The sequence below is a fragment of the Anomaloglossus baeobatrachus genome, chromosome 4 (assembly GCF_048569485.1).
Source record: "Anomaloglossus baeobatrachus isolate aAnoBae1 chromosome 4, aAnoBae1.hap1, whole genome shotgun sequence".
NCBI classification, from domain to species: Eukaryota; Metazoa; Chordata; class Amphibia; order Anura; family Aromobatidae; genus Anomaloglossus; species Anomaloglossus baeobatrachus.
The window spans coordinates 699,577,282-699,599,301 of NC_134356.1; the positions used below are offsets into that span (position 1 = coordinate 699,577,282).

Here is a 22,020-nt window from a genome sequence, read left to right on the forward strand (position 1 = left end):
GACTAGCACAGAGTGAGCCAGCCAGCGAGAAGGGAAAAAAGCAATAGAGCTGGAACAGGAGAACAACAAGTAGTCTTTAATCCCCGACCAGGACCGAGTCCATTTTCCTGTACGGACCTGCTTTGTCAGAATAAGCCCGTGCTCTTGCTCAATTTGAGGATCACAGAAAACAAATTTTGAGAAGAAAATCACCCTTGGCTGATGCTCCGGTGTGAATTTGGTTTAGGCAAGGAATGATTTGTTGCGTAAAAAAAGCCTTCAATGTTGAGACCCTACCAGCTTTACTGAGTGCAGCCGGGAAGGGACCGTTCCGAGGAGCCCGGCCCAGATGTCTGACACCACCGAACCTTAGAGGGGATGTCCACTATTCAGACAACCCCTTCCTGAATGCTATATTCCCTAATGTAAAGTATATGTAACTAATACCTCCTGCAGCGGCACCGTTCCAGCGTCATCGGTGCATATGGCTAGCCAGTTCTTACATTACCTTCAGGGAAACCTCGGCGGAGGGCACTGCAATACCAAATTTAAGGAGTTATCCCAGTGGTGATCAAACCCTCTAAAATGAATTGTGCTCAGATGGACAGCTCATCTGAACTCCTTCAGAGCATTAGACGTGGTCAGCTCGGTGGACAGCTCATCTGAACTCCTTCAGAGCATTAGACGTGGTCAGCTCGGTGGACAGCTCATCTGAACTCCTTCAGAGCATTAGACGTGGTCAGCTCGGTGGACAGCTCATCTGAACTCCTTCAGAGCATTAGACGTGGTCAGCTCGGTGGACAGCTCATCTGAACTCCTTCAGAGCATTAGACGTGGTCAGCTCGGTGGACAGCTCATCTAAAATCCTTCAGAGCATTAGACGTGGTCAGCTCGGTGGGCAGCTGGAGACTCTGCTGGGAAATCTTACCCTGTAACTCATCCTAATTGGTCCAACACGTCACCAAGTAGCTCAATATCCAGACCTTGATTGTCTGGTAATCATTCCAGCTAGAGGACAGAGGCAGCGAGTGAGACCTCCACATCCAGGACTACAGCTGGGTAAGCTGAAGGGCGGCTGCACAGAACAGATTCCCAAAGAATATCCAAATGTTATACAACCCTAATTCCAAAAACATTCCTCCGTTGTGTGAAATGTTAAAGGGAACCTGTCATCAGAAATTTACCTGTAAACCTAAAAGTTTCCCCCTGTGCAGCTCCTGGGCTGCATTCTAGGAAGCTTCCTATAGTTTTTGTGGCCCCTTTTATACCAAAATAAATACTTTATAAACTTGTACCGTTTCGTATGCAAATTTTGTAAATCGTCCATGGGGGCGGGCTCTCTGGGATCCGTTGCTGTTCCTCCAGCAGATTTACGCCGCCCCCGAACGCTGAATTTCAAACCTCAGGATGCCGCCCCTGGGCGCCCGTGGTCCTGCGCATGCGCTGTGCGACTGTAGCGGTGCCGAGCACTGTGTGCACGTGTGACCGCTGGTGACTCTTTGCGCGGGCATGAGGTTATGGGCGGCGCTGTGAGTGTCATCAGCAAGTGCCGCCCATAACCTCATGACCGCACTTTCCCCTTTGCCTCCTGCGTTCTGCGCAAGCGTCTCCTCGTAACCTGTGGTGGCCTGATCCGCTCCTCCCATCTATTTCCTGCTGCAGGGCAAGATGGGAAAGGTGACGTCGGATCATTTGGCCAGCGCTTGCGCAGAACGCAGGAGGCAAAGGGGAGAGCGCGGCCACGGTATTATGGGCGGGCACTTGCAATGCAATCACAGCGCCGCCCATAATATCGTGCCTGCGACCACGTCACCAGCAGTCCTCGCGTGCACGGGACCTTGGGCGCTGTGGGCGGCGTCCTGATCTATGAAATGAAGCAATGGGGGACGGCGTAAACCAGAAGGAGGGATAGTAACCGACACCACACGGCCCGCCCACATGGAAAATTTACAAGAATTGCAGGCAAAAAGGTACAACTTTATAAAGTGTTTTATTAGGTTTAAAAGGGGGCACAAAAAGTACAGGAAGCTTGCTAGAATGCAGCCCAGGAGCTGCAGAGGGGTAATCTTTTAGATTTAAAGCTCAATTTCTGATGACAGGTTCCCTTTAAAACACTGATGATCAATGGTCACATGAGTGTGTCAAGGGAGAAATTTAGGTGAAGATAGCTAATGGTATCTTCGTTCAGGATATGCAGAGGCCGGTGCCGTATTAGCTGTATGTACAGATATTATAAGACTCAATAATCAATGTACACAGAGCATGTTCTCTGTTTGAGCTCAGGCTTGTGTCTGAACTTGTGTATTCAATTGCTGAAACATTAACACATCATTTCAGCCTTGAAACATATTTATAAAACTTCTCCATTTGCTCACACATACTGATAAAGAATAATTAGGGGGAAGTGCATATGGGCAGCATTGGGAGAATGCATGAGATCATACATCATCCCAGATAAAACATTTCTTTCTCACTTTGAAGATGGAAAGCGAGGATGAGATTATGTAGGAGCGATGCATGGGAGTATGGGATCATCTGCCTCTTCCTTCAGATATTACATTCTCCTGTGAATTTTACTGATAAGGCTCCCAATTAACTTAATGAATATCTCACTTGTTCATTTGTACTTTGGTTAACCCTTTCTAGCTTAGAATCATATTTTCGGTCTGTGCGATTGCCATATAGACACAAAGATAATTATGCTACTACATCTATATTTTGATTATTTACATACACATATTATTACGCTTGAACAAACAATTTATAGCCCAGGCTACCTTCACAACTGTATGTAAGGAAAATGTTATAGAGGCAGAGTCTCTCCAAAGCAAAGCTGGTCAGATGTCACCAAACAACTACGTGTAAACATTGTGAAACAATTTCAGAAAAAGGTTTCTTATTGTAAAATTGAAAAGACTTTGAATATTCACCAACTACAGCACATAATATCAAAGATTCTGAAGAAATCCATGTGCCCAAGAGACAAGGTCGACGGTCAGTAATAGACGGTTATGATTTCCAGGTGCCCTTAGGCGGCACTGCATGAAGTAAAGGCATGAATCTGCACTGGCTCAGGAACATTTCCGGAATCATTGTCGGTGTCAAAGTTCTCCGTATAACCCACAAATATAATAAGCTAAAACTATATCATGTAATGAAGCCGAGGGATTATCCAGCTTCTTATCGATGAGAATGGCCTTGCAGCTTATCAATGAGAGGGGCTCATACAGCTTGCTATCCAGGAGAGGGGCCATCCAGCTTGTGATCAAGGAGAGGGGTCATGCAGCTTATCGAGAGGGGGCCATGTAGAATGAGAAGAGGGGCTACCCAGCGTGTTTTTGAAGAGGACTATCCAGCTTGTTCTCGAGAAGGACTATCCAGCTTGTTAGCAATGAGAGAGGCCATGCAGCTGCTTAGCAAAGAGTAGAGGTATCCAGCTTGTTAGTGAAGATAGGGGCTATGTAGCTTATCTAGGAGATGGGCTATCTAGCTTGTTAACCAGGAGAGGAACCATCCAGCTTGTTTTTGAAGAGAGGGGCTATGCAGCTTGTTTTTGAGGAGAGGGGTTATGCAGCTTGTTAGCAATGAGAGGGGCCATGCAGCTTCTTAGTGAAGAGAAGGGCTATCCAGCTTGTTAACAAGGAGAGGGGAAATCAAGTTTATAGTGCAGAGGGGCTATCCAGCTTGTTTTTGAAGAGAGGAACTATCCAGGTTGTGATAAAGGAGAGCAGCTATGCAGCTTGTTATCGAGGAGTGGGATTATCCAGCTTGTTAGCGAGGAGAGGGACTCTGCAACTTGTTAACGAAGAGAGGGACCAGCCAGCTTGTTATCGAGGAAAGGGACCCTGCAGCTTGTTAATGAGTAGAGGGGTCATCCAGCTTTTTATGCAGGAGAGGGGCCATTGAGCTATCAAGGAGAGGGGCCATGCAGCTTGTTATGCAGTAGATAGGAAATCCAGCTTACTGAGAAGAGGGGCCATACAGCTTGCTTCTGAGCAGAGGGATCATCTCGATTTATTATGCAGGAGAGGGGCCATCCCGCTTTTTTTTCCTCGATGAGAGGGAACATCCCACTTGTTTTCGAGGTGGGCCATCCAGCTTGTTATCAAGGAGAGGGATCATCCCGCTTGTTTTTGAGAATGCCCATCCAGCTGGTTATCGATGAGAGGGGCCATGCAGCTTCTTATGCAGGAGAGCCCATCCACCTTAACAAGGAGAGGGACTATTCACCTTGTTATCAAGGAAAGTGACCCTGCAGCTTGTTAATGAGTAGAGGGGCCATCCAGCTTGTTATGCAGTAGGGTAAAGCAGCTTATCGAGGAGAGGGGCCATCTAGATTGTTTTTGAGCATAGAGACCATCCCTCTTTTTTTTCGAGGAGAGGGACCATTCCGCTTTTTTTCGAGAAGGACCATCTCGGTTTTTTTCGAGGAGAGGGACTATTCCGCTTTTTTTTCGAGAGGGACCATCCCGTTTGTTTTCGAGGAGAGACACCATCCCGCTTGTTATTGAGGGGAGGAATCATCACACTTCTTTTTGCAAAGAGGGGCTATCCAGCTTGTTTTTGAGACGGCCCTTCCAGCTGGTTATCGATGAGAAGGGCCATGCAGCTTGTTGTCAGAGCATAGTTCACATCTCTAATGTACTGAGGGCATTAGTGGATATAGCAGGAGCAGATTACACATGAAAAGCATCAATGCTGAGCATGATATAAAGGTTGTAGAGCAAGATCTTCTCCATCTACACAATATCTCTTTCAAGGAAGACTATATTTCAGGACAACAATAAGCAACATCCTGCATCCATCACAGCTCTGCAGAAGAAAATTTCACGGGATGAACCGACCACGTGTAGTCTGGACCTTTCACCAATACAAAGTATTTAAGCACACTATGAAACAAAAATCCGGCAAGGACCCGAACTGAGGAGCAGCGAGAATGTAACATCTGACAAGAACGGGACAGGATTCTTCTCCCAAAACTCCAGCAATGGTCTCCTCACTTCCCCGGCGTTTACAGAGGTGTAGGAAGGGGGCGCTACACAAAGGTGGATAGGGACACAAACTGCTGAGATGTCACTGCCATCAATTTCTAAAATTTATTTTTTTTTAAGATGAAATGGAAAAATGTCCAACGTTCAACTACTGGTTTGTTCTCTAGAATAAAATATGGAGATGAGACTTGGAGATCATCACATTCTGGTGTTCTTCACAGTTTACATAGGGGAGAGACCTTTTGGAAGTGCGGTTGTAGAATTATTACATTTACAGATACATCTGGTAAGTTCTTCAATGAAAGTCTTCAAACAGTATGGACAGACATCGGAGATGGTTTAGTGACTCCTGCATGGAGCCATGGGTTGGACACGACGACCCTGGAGGTCCCTTCCACCTCTATCAGTCTATGATCTCCACTCACTATTGTCGTAATGTATTCATGTAGCCAAACGGGAGATGAATCGTATAAGTGCCATCACTGCGATGACTCCGTAATAAGAGCGCTGTCATCATGGGGTATGGCCCTGTAGGATAACTATATGGTATTTATTACTACATTGTCTGACCCTATGTAACACCATCTCGCTCCGTAACAACCCAGAAAGACAAATAGTCTATTGTTTGAGGGTCATATAACTGAACCCCACACCCATGTATGTGGCCACGTCTGTAGTGATGTCTAGTACCGGTGAAATATAAAATACAGGATACGAGTCCTCCACAGTAGAACAGTATGAGGCATCACACAGTGATAAACAGGCACTGAGCTCGTGGGATGGTTCATTACTCATGATCCGGTTGGTTTAGACTTTGGTCTATTTCTTGTATATCGCAGTCAGTACCTCGGACACAAAGCCGCACTCCATTGTGTAACTTAGTGCTGTTCCACTCACATATATACAGGCTGTTATGATCCAGGTCTGTATTGGCTACTGTGGTTTGATTATTTCACCCAGCTTCGGCCTTGTCATGTCAGGGGTTAACGCCTCCCTGCCTTACTCTGGTTTCCGGGACACTATATCCTGGTGCTGCACCTCCGGTTCAGTGCCAGTGATAGTTTATGCTCTGCAGCATGTATTACTGGCTCTGGAGCATTACCTGATCTGTTCGGCTTACCAGCTACCTGGTGCTGACCCATATTCATCCGTCTATCCTGGTCCTTAATTACCCGTTCTTGTCTACAGTTTACCCTTCTCTGTCTGTCTTATCCTGGTACCGAACTGTTTGTGCTCGTTCCTAACTTCGGCTCCATATTTCCTCTCTTTTGCATACATGACTTCCCGGCTTCTGACCCTCGGCTATCACCAGAACACGATTTGAGTATCCCTATGCTATTGACGAGACCTCCTGCTGCTGACCTCTTTTAATGACTACTCTACTGCCCTCTGGTGGTTTGCCTGCTAACTGCACTCTGAAACTACACTTTTTGTAGCTTCAGCGTCTCTTAGTACAGTGTTAAACAGGCGTTCTGGAGCTATATCATTAATAGCCAGTCACTAGTGAGAGGCAGCGCAATCCTGTATGGTGAGGACAGGCACAGTGAAGTAACTAATTAGTAATTTATACAAGTGGAGTCCGATTGTCAGTGGCCAAACTAGACCCTCACTATACTCATTATATATACAGTGTGTCCACCCATATCCTGTCCACCGCCATTAACTTGAGAACGGCGGCAGCTATAGGCATAGAAGTGGTGTCTAGGTATAGTAAAGTAGCCATGCGTTATGCAATGAAACCACTTATAGCGCCACCTGGTGGAAAACAACGGAGTTAGCATTTTTATCTTGAAAACGGAACGAGATAGAGAAAAAAAAGTGAATTACAAAGTTGTAGGGCATCATCAATTCAATACGAATCGACACCTTGCATACAGAAATGCTATGATTAGAAGGTGTAAACCTCAAGGCTGCGGACGTGAAGCGACACCTCATGGAGACCTTCCTACAAGTCATTGGGTATGGTGGCTGTGTGGCCTCCGCTCACCTGACCTAACCCCATTGGACTTCTTTCTGTGAGGTCACATCAAACAGCAGGTGTATGCGACCCCTCCCCCAAAATTGCAGGACCTACGACCACGTATCACAGATGCTTGTGCAAACGTGTCACCTACCATATTACACAACGTGCAGCAAGATACAGTATCCTGTCCAGACACCAGATGTGCATTGCAGCCGACGGGGGCCACTAGTGAGCGCCACATGCGTGACCAGCATTCAATGTTATTTTTTTTGGGAGGGGGGGGGGGCATAGGTTTCATATCATAGCATTTCTGTATGCAAGGTGTCGATTCATATTGAATTGATGATGCCCTACAATTTAATTCACTTTTTTTCTCTACCCCGTTCGGTTTTCAAGATATAAATGCTAAGTCTGTTGTTTTCCACCAGGTGGCGCTATAGGTGGTTTAATTGCGTAGCGCATGGCTACTTTACTATACCTAGACACCACTTCTATGCCTATAGCTGCCGCTGTTCTCAAGTTAATGGCGGTGGACAGGAGATGGGTGGACACACTGTATATAGGTGCGGTGTATACAGGATATGGGTGGACACACTGTATATAGGTGCGGTGTATACAGGATATGGGTGGACACACTGTATATAGGTGCAGTGTATACAGGATATGGGTGGACACACTGTATATAGGTGCGGTGTATACAGGATATGGGTGGACACACTGTATATAGGTGCGGTGTATACAGGATACGGGTGGACACGCGGTGTATAGGTGCGGTGTATACAGGATACGGGTGGACACGCGGTATATAGGTGCGGTGTATACAGGATATGGGTGGACACACTGTATATAGGTGCGGTGTATACAGGATATGGGTGGACACGCTGTATATAGGTGCGGTGTATACAGGATATGGGTGGACACGCTGTATATAGGTGCGGTGTATACAGGATATGGGTGGACACACTGTATATAGGTGCGGTGTATACAGGATACGGGTGGACACGCGGTGTATAGGTGCGGTGTATACAGGATACGGGTGGACACGCGGTATATAGGTGCGGTGTATACAGGATATGGGTGGACACACTGTATATAGGTGCGGTGTATACAGGATATGGGTGGACACGCTGTATATAGGTGCGGTGTATACAGGATATGGGTGGACACGCTGTATATAGGTGCGGTGTATACAGGATATGGGTGGACACAGTGTATATAGGTGCGGTGTATACAGGATATGGGTGGACACACTGTATAGAGTTAGGCTTTTATCCACAAGACGTTCCTCTAGCAGAGGGCTGGTGATCACCGCTCAGAAGAGGTAAAATGCTGGATAAATCGCTCCCGTCTCCTACGAATCGGGAGATGTTCAGAGCTCTCTGTGATTCTTTATGCCATGTACTCAATGGTTGTAACTATGTGTTTCCCAGTGTAAGTTTCAGTGGTGAGTATGGGGCTAGAGTGTGTGTGTGTGTGTGTGTGTGTGTGTGTGTGTGTACGTTGAGTCAGCAGGTCCGATCCAGACGAGTCTTGAAATTAATACGATGAGGTGGATCCAGGACCGACAGGATATGTTTTGACTGAGGCAATAGTCACATGTAGAGACATGAAGTGTCCACGACGTCACACAGTGATATTTCACAGCACTGGGTTTCACGCTGGTCCCGGGAGGTGCTAATGCAAATTCTTCTCATTCCCGGTGATTGCTCGGCTTCATGAGGGAGCGTGTTCGCTCAGGACGCCACCAGTCATACTTCCTATTTGCAGTTGTGCGTGTGGCTCCCGTGGTGCTCAGTGTTCAGATCTTGGCCTCTCGACTCCAGACTGTTTACCTGTCTCTGCCTGTCCTCTCATTTCTGTTGTTACTTCCTGGCTTCTGACCTTGGTCTTCCTCCTGACCACATCGCTACCTGCTCCCTGTATTCTGTACGTGCTCTCCTAGAACCCTGACCTTTGACTTGGGTCTTGACCTTGTCTGTCTGCCCCCCCATGTACTGTCGTCTCCTCCTAGTTTATGATCTCGACCTGTCTGACTACCTCTACATGTACTGCATGTAACTAGTGTTTAACGCCACCTACTGACAGTGATAACATTGCTCTTGAAGTTCAGCCAGAATTCTTCACATTCAGAATTAAACCCGCAGCAGTGGAGCGGACGGCCGCAAAACTATGGCTCCAAGTAGCTCCGTGTGATCAGATTATTGAGTAACGACCGCATTTCTTCTGCAACAATGCCATTGTTTGCTGAGTGTCACACTGGATGAGACAGGAGGACAAAAGGTACAACCTGCGCCTCGTCAGGATCCAGCAGGTAAATGGATTTGGGTCACCCCATCTCTCTATAGCAGCATTCATGGCTCGGGGACACCACAGTACATTTTTGGGGGAGATGAGACTAGGAATGGTTTGCTTCATCCTCCCAATGAGGTCAGTTTTGTAGAGACAGATAAGCAATCTTATTATTAGGATTATACTGGTTTCTATAGGATCTTCTGCTGCCCACACACAGATGAGCTTCCTACGCTCACATTCCATTCTTGCGATCAGCCACTTCATCCGCACAGGTCCGCTTCCCGACGTCAACCACTTCCTCCGTTCAGATCAGATTCCCGCCGTCAACCGCTTCCTCCGTTCAGATCCGATTCACGGCATCAGCCGCTTCCCACATTCAGGTCCGATTCGCCCCATTAGCCGTTTCCTCCATTCAGGTCCGATTCCCGCCGTCGGCCGCTTCCTCCGTTCAGATCCGATTCCCGCCGTCGGCCGCTTCCTCCGTTCAGATCCGATTCCCGCCATCGGCCGCTTCCTCCTTTCAGATCCCATTCCCGCCGTCAGCCGCTTCCTCCGTTCAGATCCGATTCCCACCGTCAGCCGCTTCCTCCGTTCAGATCCGATTCACGGCATCAGCCGCTTCCCACATTCAGGTCCGATTCGCCCCATTAGCCGCTTCCTCCGTGTAAAAACATTAAAATTAATACATCTAGTTATCAAATATTTTATAGAAGGACATATAAGTTCACAGTTCTGTTTAGGTTGAAGGGCATAGTATATTAATAAAATTTTTATAAGGAATAAGTATTAAAATATCCATATTGAATATATATATACTGAGCATGGAAGGATATATATAAATCCTTCCAGAAGCTTCTGGTAGCTTCTAGAAGCTTATGTCATATGGAGCTATATTCAATTAAACACCCTATATGGACTGGACAGTTGTTATATAACACACGATGGAGGGGGCTAGGGCTCGCTCCTCCACATTGCCTGCTGTTAGAAGACTCCAGTGCTGCAAGACACGCTGTCCAAGAGATGACACCTCCTGCCTTGCCATTCAGGACCCAAAGAAAGATGGGTAAAGACTTCCCATTGATCAGTATGGACTAAATGAACTCTTTGCGTAAGCTATCAAAGTATATTATTTTTCCTTTCTGTAACTGAACCCTGGCAACCATTTTTAAATAGATAAAATACATTTATTTTTACATTTTTGAGGTCTTTTCTTTCATGCGCCTTTACGTATTTGAAGAAAAATATATTTAAGAGTATATTTTTTAACACTCCGTTCAGGTCCGATTCCCGCCGTCGGCCGCTTCCTCCGTTCAGATCCGATTCCCGCCGTCGGCCGCTTCCTCCGTTCAGATCCGATTCCCGCCGTCGGCCGCTTCCTCCGTTCAGATCCGATTCCCGCCGTCGACCGCTTCCTCCGTTCAGATCCGATTCCCGCCGTCGGCCGCTTCCTCCGTTCAGATCCGATTCCCGCCGTCGGCCGCTTCCTCCGTTCAGATCCGATTCCCGCCGTCGGCCGCTTCCTCCGTTCAGATCCGATTCCCGCCGTCGGCCGCTTCCTCCGTTCAGATCTGATTCCCGCCGTCGGTTGCTTCCTTCTTTTCAGATCCAACTTCCGCCATCAGCCGCTTCCTCCGTTCAGATCTGATTTCCGCCGTCAGCCGCTTCCTTTCAGATCTGATTCCTGCCGTCGGTCGCTTTCTTCTTTTCAGATCCGACTCCCGCCATCAGCCGCTTCCTCCGTTCAGATCTGATTTCCGCCGTCAGCCGCTTCCTCCGTTCAGATCCGATTCCCGCCATCAGCCGCTTCCTCCGTTCAGATCTGATTTCCGCCGTCAGCCGCTTCCTCCGTTCAGATCCGATTCCCGCCATCAGCCGCTTCCTCCGTTCAGATCCGATTCCCGCCATCAGCCGCTTCCTCCGTTCAGATCAGATTCCCGCCGTCAGCCGCTTCCTCCGTTCAGATCCGATTCCCGCCGTCAGCCGCTTCCTCTGTTCAGATCTGATTCCCGCCATCGGTCGCTTTCTTCTTTTCAGATCAGATTCCCGCCGTCAGCCGCTTCCTCCGTTCAGATCCGATTCCCGCCATCAGCCGCTTCCTCCGTTCAGATCCGATTCCCGCCGTCAGCCGCTTCCTCCGTTCAGATCCGATTCCCGCCGTCAGCCGCTTCCTCCGTTCAGATTCGATTCTCATGATCGGTTTCTTTCATTTATCCCTTATGAGATTCGTTTTCACAATCACCAGTAGATGAATAATCTCACTTTACAGCCTGCTGTGAAACTGAACATCACCCCCTCGTCATCAGCGCGAGGGACGGACGCTGCATTTATTCGGTAAGATCGTGTCACATGCACATACAAAATGATTGAAAACTGACCCTCCCCTGTCTACACCGACCTGCAGGACACATTGTGAGCAATGCTCTGCAGACGAGCGCGGGGAGAAGCCGTAATACAGAACGCTCACAGATCTATATAAATATATACATAACTGCCCCACCGAAGACATGGCTCCTACACAGGCAGAGCCTCCTGGTGCTGCACAGACTATTGGACCCTCTTCTATTGGCTCTGTGGCAGCACACTGTTGTAATGACAATATGGCGGCTCGTCCTCTGAGCTCACACTCCAGGCTGTTCCGGTATCTGCAGACCCCAGACATCCAGGTAACGTTCACCGCTGCGGAAGGTGGAGGTCCGACATCCCTCATCCGTGACGTATGGCAGCCGGGAGACATGGGCGAGTCACATCCCGAACAATCACACACCGGCATCACGCCTGGAGGAAAACCATGGTGAGGAGGCCTGCGGGGGGGATAGAGGTGAAAGGTCAGTAATGGAGGACCACCCACACCCAACCATGTCCTCCGCACAACCAGAGCTTCACAGTATGTAGCAGGGTTGTGACTGCAGCTCTGGAGGGGACTGGGGGCTAGGACATTATGTAGCAGGGTAGTGACTGCAGCTCTGGAGGTGACTGGTGGCTAGGACGTTATGCAGCAGGGTTGTGACTGCAGCTTTGGAGGTGACTGGGGGCTAGGACGTTATGTAGCAGGGTAGTGACTGCAGCTCTGGAGGTGACTGGGGGCTAGGACGTTATGTAGCAGGGTAGTGACTGCAGCTCTGGAGGTGACTGGTGGCTAGGACGTTATGTAGCAGGGTAGTGACTGCAGCTCTGGAGGTGACTGGGGGCTAGGACGTTATGTAGCAGAGCTGTGACTGCAGCTCTGGAGGGGACTGGGGGCTAGGACGTTATGCAGCAGGGTTGTGACTGCAGCTCTGGAGGTGACTGGGGGCTAGGACGTTATGTAGCAGGGTAGTGACTGCAGCTCTGGAGGTGACTGGGGGCTAGGACGTTATGTAGCAGGGTAGTGACTGCAGCTCTGGAGGTGACTGGTGGCTAGGACGTTATGTAGCAGGGTAGTGACTGCAGCTCTGGAGGTGACTGGGGGCTAGGACGTTATGTAGCAGAGCTGTGACTGCAGCTCTGGAGGGGACTGGGGGCTAGGACGTTATGTAGCAGGGTAGTGACTGCAGCTCTGGAGGAGACTGGTGGCTAGGACATTATGTAGCAGAGTTGTGACTGCAGCTCTGGAGGAGACTGGTGGCTAGGACGTTATGTAGCAGAGCTGTGACTGCAGCTCCGGAGGTGACTGGTGGCTAGGACGTTATGTAGCAGAGTTGTGACTGCAGCTCTGGAGGGGACTGGGGGCTAGGACGTTATGTAGCAGGGTAGTGACTGCAGCTCTGGAGGTGACTGGGGGCTAGGATGTTATGTAGCAGAGCTGTGACTGCAGCTCTGGAGGTGACTGGTGGCTAGGACGTTATGCAGCAGGGTTGTGACTGCAGCTCTGGAGGAGACTGGGGGCTAGGACATTATGTAGCAGGGTTGTGACTGCAGCTCTGGAGGTTACTGGGGGCTAGGATGTTATGTAGCAGAGCTATGACTGCAGCTCTGGAGGGGACTGGGGGCTAGGACGTTATGTAGCAGGGTAGTGACTGCAGCTCTGGAGGTGACTGGGGGCTAGGACGTTATGTAGCAGAGTTGTGAGTGCAGCTCTGGAGGTGACTGGTGGCTAGGACATTATGTAGCAGAGTTGTGAGTGCAGCTCTGGAGGAGACTGGTGGCTAGGACGTTATGTAGCAGAAATGTGACTGCAGCTCCGGAGGTGACTGGGGGCTAGGACGTTATGCAGCAGGGTTGTGACTGCAGCTCTGGAGGTGACTGGGGGCTAGGACGTTATGTAGCAGAGTGGTGACTGCAGCTCTGGAGGAGACTGGGGGCTAGGACATTATGTAGCAGGGTTGTGACTGCAGCTCTGGAGGTTACTGGTGGCCAGGACATTATGTAGCAGGGTTGTGACTGCAGCTCTGGAGGTGAGTGGTGGCTAGGGTATTATGTAGCAGGGTTGTGACAGCAGCTCCGGAGGTGACTGGTGGCTAGGACGTTATGTAGCAGAGTTATGACTGCAGCTCTGGAGGTGACTGGTGGCTAGGATGTTATGTAGCAGAGTGGTGACTGCAGCTCTGGAGGAGACTGGGGGCTAGGACATTATGTAGCAGGGTTGTGACTGCAGCTCTGGAGGTTACTGGTGGCCAGGACATTATGTAGCAGGGTTGTGACTGCAGCTCTGGAGGTGAGTGGTGGCTAGGGTATTATGTAGCAGGGTTGTGACAGCAGCTCCGGAGGTGACTGGTGGCTAGGACGTTATGTAGCAGAGTTATGACTGCAGCTCTGGAGGTGACTGGTGGCTAGGATGTTATGTAGCAGAGTTATGACTGCAGCTCTGGAGGTGACTGGTGGCTAGGACGTTATGTAGCAGAGTTATGACTGCAGCTCTGGAGGTGACTGGGGGCTAGGATGTTATGTAGCAGAGCTATGACTGCAGCTCTGGAGGTGACTGGTGGCTAGGACGTTATGCAGCAGAGTTGTGAGAGCAGCTCTGGAGGTGACTGGGGGCTAGGACATTATGTAGCAGAGCTGTGACTGCAGCTCCGGAGGTGACTGGGGGCTAGGATGTTATGTAGCAGAGCTATGACTGCAGCTCTGGAGGTGACTGGTGGCTAGGACGTTATGCAGCAGGGTTGTGAGAGCAGCTCTGGAGGTGACTGGGGGCTAGGACATTATGTAGCAGAGCTGTGACTGCAGCTCCGGAGGTGACTGGGGGCTAGGACGTTATGTAGCAGAGTTATGACTGCAGCTCTGGAGGTGACTGGGTGGCTAGGACGTTATGTAGCAGAGTTGTGAGTGCAGCTCCGGAGGTGACTGGGGGCTAGGACGTTATGTAGCAGAGTTATGACTGCAGCTCTGGAGGTGACTGGGGGCTAGGACGTTATGCAGCAGGGTTGTGACGTACCTAACACGTAGGCAGCCACCAGTTTCTGGATGACGGACACGTGGAGGTTTTCGCTCAGGAGGCTCCGTGGGTCCCCGTGCAGCGGCAGCATGAGCACCAGCAGCGCGATCAGCCCCACCAGGACATAAAGACTGAAGAGTCCGGGGGACAGAGGGCGGGAGACACCTGGACACAAGAGACAGAGTACAGGAGGGGCAGGGATCAGCGGCGCTGTGTGCCCCTCCCTGCTGCGCTCCTACCTTGCCGCATGGAGAAGAGGTGGGAGGAGGGCTGCCAGGCTGCGGGGTCTCGCGCTCCTCGCTCTCTGGACTGCGGTTTAGTTGGGTGTAATGTGGCGGGAATGTCCTTACTCCCCACGACGCCTTGTCGTCCTCCTCCTCCTCCTTCCTCCCAAACCTCCACCCGGAACCGGTCCGTGGTGCCATAGTGCCGGGCGCGGATATCCCGATGCCGTGTGACTCTACAGGAGAGCGGAGGGAAGGTGAGAGCAGAAAGGACCGCGCCATCTCCTGGGGCGTTACTGCACAAATATCCCTCACCTAGCGCCTCTGGGCTTTCATACTCAGCGCCCCTAGACGTTCCCGCTCACCCGGCGCCCCTGGGCGTTCCCGCTCACCCGGCGCCCCTGGGCGTTCCCGCTCACCCGGCGCCCCTGGGCGTTCCCGCTCACCCGGCGCCCCTGGGCGTTCCCGCTCACCCGGCGCCCCTGGGCGTTCCCGCTCACCCGGCGCCCCTGGGCGTTCCCGCTCACCCGGCGCCCCTGGGCGTTCCCGCTCACCCGGCGCCCCTGGGCGTTCCCGCTCACCTAGCGCCTCTGGGCACTCACATATCTATGCAGGAGTTCGGCCTGACGATTCCCTCGGCATCGATCACCGTATACCGCAGCGGAGCCGTGGACAGGACTGCGGAGAAGACAAGGTGGTCACAGGAATGCGGTGCTCCGGCCTGGTGCAGCGTCTGCGGAGCGCCCCCTACCTTTGTACCGCAGCACTCGGGGGAAGGGGTTGTACAGGGTGAGCACCTGCTTGTAGCTGCTTTGATCGTCTGAGTAGAAGTCTAGAGCCGGAGGAAACACGAAGACTGGGAGGGCGGACACCGAGGGGGGAACAGGCGCCGTCCTCCGCTCCGCTCCTGGCGCCCCCCTCTGCATGGCAGTGATGACATCACATCCCCAAAAACACCAGACAACACGACTCCCGGGGGCCTGCGAGAGACGCGGAAAATCAGCAACACAAGAGACTCACAGCGGCCGTGACATCATCCGGTGATGTCATCAGTGGAAAAGAGGCGTTACACAACAGGAGGATATGACATCATCAGGACGGATGGAGGGGCAAGCAGCATATACACACCGTGTCCATAGACACACAATGTCAGCCACCGGCAGTACACACACACACACACACACACACTGGCAGTACACACACACCCCCACTGGCAGTACACACACACACACACACACACTCAGCGGCAGTACACACACACAGTCAGCGGCAGTACACACACACACACACACACTGGCAGTACACACACACCCCCACTGGCAGTACACACACACACACACACACTCAGCGGCAGTACACACACACAGTCAGCGGCAGTGCACATACACACACAGTCAGCGGCAGTACACACACACACACAGTCAGCGGCAGTACACACACACAGTCAGCGGCAGTACACACACACACAGTCAGCGGCAGTACACACACACACACAGTCAGCGGCAGTACACACACACACACACACAGTCAGCGGCAGTACACACACACAGTCAGCGGCAGTACACACACACACACACACAGTCAGCGGCAGTACACACACACACAGTCAGCGGCAGTACACACAGTCAGCGGCAGTACACACACACACACAGTCAGCGGCAGTACACACACACAGTCAGCGGCAGTACACACACACACACAGTCAGCGGCAGTACACACACACAGTCAGCGGCAGTACACACACACACAGTCAGCGGCAGTACACACACACACACAGTCAGCGGCAGTACACACACACACACACAGTCAGCGGCAGTACACACACACACACAGTCAGCGGCAGTACACACACACAGTCAGCGGCAGTACACACACACACACAGTCAGCGGCAGTACACACACACACAGTCAGCGGCAGTACACACACACACAGTCAGCGGCAGTACACACACACACACACACAGTCAGCGGCAGTACACACAGTCAGCGGCAGTACACACACACACACAGTCAGCGGCAGTACACACACACAGTCAGCGGCAGTGCACACACACACACACAGTCAGCGGCAGTACACACACACACACACAGTCAGCGGCAGTACACACACACACAGTCAGCGGCAGTACACACACACACAGTCAGCGGCAGTACACACACACACAGTCAGCGGCAGTACACACACACACAGTCAGCGGCAGTACACACACACACAGTCAGCGGCAGTACACACACACACAGTCAGCGGCAGTACACACACACACAGTCAGCGGCAGTACACACACACACAGTCAGCGGCAGTACACACACACACAGTCAGCGGCAGTACACACACACACAGTCAGCGGCAGTACACACACACACAGTCAGCGGCAGTACACACACACACAGTCAGCGGCAGTACACACACACACAGTCAGCGGCAGTACACACACACACAGTCAGCGGCAGTACACACACACACAGTCAGCGGCAGTACACACACACACAGTCAGCGGCAGTACACACACACACAGTCAGCGGCAGTACACACACACACAGTCAGCGGCAGTACACACACACACAGTCAGCGGCAGTACACACACACACAGTCAGCGGCAGTACACACACACACAGTCAGCGGCAGTACACACACACACAGTCAGCGGCAGTACACACACACAGTCAGCGGCAGTACACACACACAGTCAGCGGCAGTACACACACACAGTCAGCGGCAGTACACACACACAGTCAGCGGCAGTACACACACACACACACACACACACACACTGGCAGTACACACACACAGAGTGAGCGGTAGTACACACACAGTCAGCGGCAGTACACACACGCACTGGCAGTACACACACACACACACACACACAGTCAGCGGCAGTACACACAGTCAGCGGCAGTACACACACACACACACACACACACTGGCAGTACACACACACAGAGTGAGCGGTAGTACACACACAGTCAGCGGCAGTACACACACGCACTGGCAGTACACACACACACACACACACACACAGAGTGAGCGGCAGTACACACACAGTCAGCGGCAGTACACACACACACACAGTCAGCGGCAGTACACACACACACACAGTCAGCGGCAGTACACACACACACACAGTCAGCGGCAGTACACACACACACACAGTCAGCGGCAGTACACACACACACACAGTCAGCGGCAGTACACACACACACACAGTCAGCGGCAGTACACACACACACACAGTCAGCGGCAGTACACACACACACACAGTCAGCGGCAGTACACACACACACACAGTCAGCGGCAGTACACACACACACAGTCAGCGGCAGTACACACACACACAGTCAGCGGCAGTACACACACACACAGTCAGCGGCAGTACACACACACACAGTCAGCGGCAGTACACACACACACAGTCAGCGGCAGTACACACACACACAGTCAGCGGCAGTACACACACACACAGTCAGCGGCAGTACACACACACACAGTCAGCGGCAGTACACACACACACAGTCAGCGGCAGTACACACACACACAGTCAGCGGCAGTACACACACACACAGTCAGCGGCAGTACACACACACAGTCAGCGGCAGTACACACACAGTCAGCGGCAGTACACACACAGTCAGCGGCAGTACACACACAGTCAGCGGCAGTACACACACAGTCAGCGGCAGTACACACACAGTCAGCGGCAGTACACACACAGTCAGCGGCAGTACACACACAGTCAGCGGCAGTACACACACAGTCAGCGGCAGTACACACACAGTCAGCGGCAGTACACACACACAGTCAGCGGCAGTACACACACACAGTCAGCGGCAGTACACACACACAGTCAGCGGCAGTACACACACACAGTCAGCGGCAGTACACACACACAGTCAGCGGCAGTACACACACACAGTCAGCGGCAGTACACACACACAGTCAGCGGCAGTACACACACACAGTCAGCGGCAGTACACACACACACAGTCAGCGGCAGTACACACACACACAGTCAGCGGCAGTACACACACACACAGTCAGCGGCAGTACACACACACACAGTCAGCGGCAGTACACACACACACAGTCAGCGGCAGTACACACACACACAGTCAGCGACAGTACACACACACACAGTCAGCGGCAGTACACACACACACAGTCAGCGGCAGTACACACACACACACACACAGAGTGAGCGGCAGTACACACACAGTCAGCGGCAGTACACACACACACACACACACAGAGTGAGCGGCAGTACACACACAGTCAGCGGCAGTACACACACACACACACACACAGAGTGAGCGGCAGTACACACACAGTCAGCGGCAGTACACACACACACACACACAGTCAGCGGCAGTACACACACACACAGTCAGCGGCAGTACACACACACACAGTCAGCGGCAGTACACACACACACATTCAGCGGCAGTACACACACACAGAGTCAGCGGCAGTACACACACACACACATTCAGCGGCAGTACACACACACACATTCAGCGGCAGTACACACACACACACACATTCAGCGGCAGTACACACACAGTCAGCGGCAGTACACACAGTCAGCGGCAGTACACACACAGTCAGCGGCAGTACACACACATTCAGCGGCAGTACACACACACACACATTCAGCGGCAGTACACACACACACACATTCAGCGGCAGTACACACACACACACATTCAGCGGCAGTACACACACATTCAGCGGCAGTACACACACACACACATTCAGCGGCAGTACACACACACACACATTCAGCGGCAGTACACACACATTCAGCGGCAGTACACACACACACACATTCAGCGGCAGTACACACACATTCAGCGGCAGTACACACACATTCAGCGGCAGTACACACACATTCAGCGGCAGTACACACACACACACATTCAGCGGCAGTACACACACAGTCAGCGGCAGTACACACACACACACACATTCAGCGGCAGTACACACATTCAGCGGCAGTACACACACATTCAGCGGCAGTACACACACACACACATTCAGCGGCAGTACACACACACACACACACATTCAGCGGCAGTACACACACACACACATTCAGCGGCAGTACACACACAGTCAGCGGCAGTACACACACAGTCAGCGGCAGTACACACACAGTCAGCGGCAGTACACACACAGTCAGCGGCAGTACACACACAGTCAGCGGCAGTACACACACAGTCAGCGGCAGTACACACACACACACATTCAGCGGCAGTACACACACACACACATTCAGCGGCAGTACACACACACACACAGTCAGCGGCAGTACACACACAGTCAGCGGCAGTACACACACAGTCAGCGGCAGTACACACACAGTCAGCGGCAGTACACACACAGTCAGCGGCAGTACACACACAGTCAGCGGCAGTACACACACAGTCAGCGGCAGTACACACACAGTCAGCGGCAGTACACACACAGTCAGCGGCAGTACACACACACAGTCAGCGGCAGTACACACACACAGTCAGCGGCAGTACACACACACAGTCAGCGGCAGTACACACACACACACACACACACTGGCAGTACACACACACAGAGTGAGCGGTAGTACACACAGTCAGCGGCAGTACACACACGCACTGGCAGTACACACACACACACACACACAGTGAGCGGCAGTACACACACAGTCAGCGGCAGTACACACACAGTCAGCGGCAGTACACACACACACACACACAGTCAGCGGCAGTACACACACACACACAGTCAGCGGCAGTACACACACACAGTCAGCGGCAGTACACACACACACAGTCAGCGGCAGTACACACACACACACATTCAGCGGCAGTACACACACACACACACACATTCAGCGGCAGTACACACACAGTCAGCGGCAGTACACACACAGTCAGCGGCAGTACACACACAGTCAGCGGCAGTACACACACAGTCAGCGGCAGTACACACACAGTCAGCGGCAGTACACACACACAGTCAGCAGCAGTACACACACACACACACACAGTCAGCGGCAGTACACACACACAGTCAGCGGCAGTACACACACACAGTCAGCGGCAGTACACACACACAGTCAGCGGCAGTACACACACACAGTCAGCGGCAGTACACACACACAGTCAGCGGCAGTACACACACACAGTCAGCGGCAGTACACACACACAGTCAGCGGCAGTACACACACACAGTCAGCGGCAGTACACACACACACAGTCAGCGGCAGTACACACACACACACACACAGAGTGAGCGGCAGTACACACACAGAGTGAGCGGCAGTACACACACAGAGTGAGCGGCAGTACACACACAGAGTGAGCGGCAGTACACACACAGAGTGAGCGGCAGTACACACACAGAGTGAGCGGCAGTACACACACAGAGTGAGCGGCAGTACACACACAGAGTGAGCGGCAGTACACACACAGAGTGAGCGGCAGTACACACACAGAGTGAGCGGCAGTACACACACAGAGTGAGCGGCAGTACACACACAGTCAGCGGCAGTACACACACACTGCCATCTCCTGTATAACTGTACAGACCGGAGGGCTCGGTGTCCCGTTACTCCCGGTAACGGGACTGCACTGTTACCTGCAGCTTTCGCCATCTCTCGGCCACTTCCCGGTGTCTTAGTGCCTTGTTTTGATTGGTCGGTGCTGACGTCTATCACATGATTGCCTGGAGACATTTATCATGAGACAGGCGTTGTCCTGTTTCCAGCGCAATGATTGGTCAAAACGTTACCAATCACTACTGGCTGCTCACGCTGCTTAGCAACGCAAACACCCACCCACTGCCACGACTTATCACGTAGAATCTACTGCAGTGCCGCCATTGTCTCAGAGACCAAAACCCATTCACTACAAAAGCGAATCACACACAAAATGGCCGGAGAGACGGGGACTACACTCAGCAGAGCGCTCAGTCCATGATCTGTATTCTTCTCATAGCATTACACAGTCAAGTCCTACAGCAGCCGGCAGAGGGCGACAAAGGACAAGCAGAGAAGGCTGAGGCGACAAGCCGCAAAGTCCTACCGCCGTAAAGCAAAAAAGTGCTATACTGGTAGCCATGGCAATGGCTATATTTATAGCGAGCCTCAAGGCCATGGAGACTGTATAAATAGTGGAAACATTATAACTACAATATCCCCTCATATAACCCACACACAGCCCTGTGTACATACTGTGTATATCACC

The 22,020-nt window shown here is 51.7% G+C and overlaps 1 protein-coding gene across 1 annotated transcript; it reads right to left on the minus strand.

Moving 5' to 3' along the window:
- Nucleotides 1-11,496: 11,496 nt before the first annotated feature.
- On the minus strand, nt 11,497-21,494 carry MOSPD3 (motile sperm domain containing 3). Its single transcript, XM_075346740.1, has 6 exons — nt 21,413-21,494; nt 15,554-15,782; nt 15,405-15,480; nt 14,818-15,038; nt 14,579-14,743; nt 11,497-12,026 (listed from the first exon to the last, which is right to left on the minus strand). Exons 2-6 carry the CDS (start codon nt 15,726-15,728, stop codon nt 11,995-11,997), a joined length of 669 nt encoding a protein of 222 aa, XP_075202855.1. The 5' UTR covers nt 15,729-15,782; nt 21,413-21,494; the 3' UTR covers nt 11,497-11,994.
- Between the last annotated feature and the right edge of the window lie 526 nt (nt 21,495-22,020).

What these genes read in the sequence shown, in the direction of transcription:
- MOSPD3 (XM_075346740.1), bottom strand. Translation starts at nt 15,728, where the DNA reads ATGCAGAGGGGGGCGCCAGGAGCGGAGCGGAGGACGGCGCCTGTTCCC. An exon ending in CCGAACTCCTGCATAGATAT is followed by an intron (nt 15,039 to 15,404) that starts GTGAGTGCCCAG and finishes GCTCTCCTGTAG; the next exon opens with AGTCACACGGCATCGGGATA. An exon ending in GGTGGCTGCCTACGTGTTAG is followed by an intron (nt 12,027 to 14,578) that starts GTACGTCACAAC and finishes TCCCCCCCGCAG; the next exon opens with GCCTCCTCACCATGGTTTTC.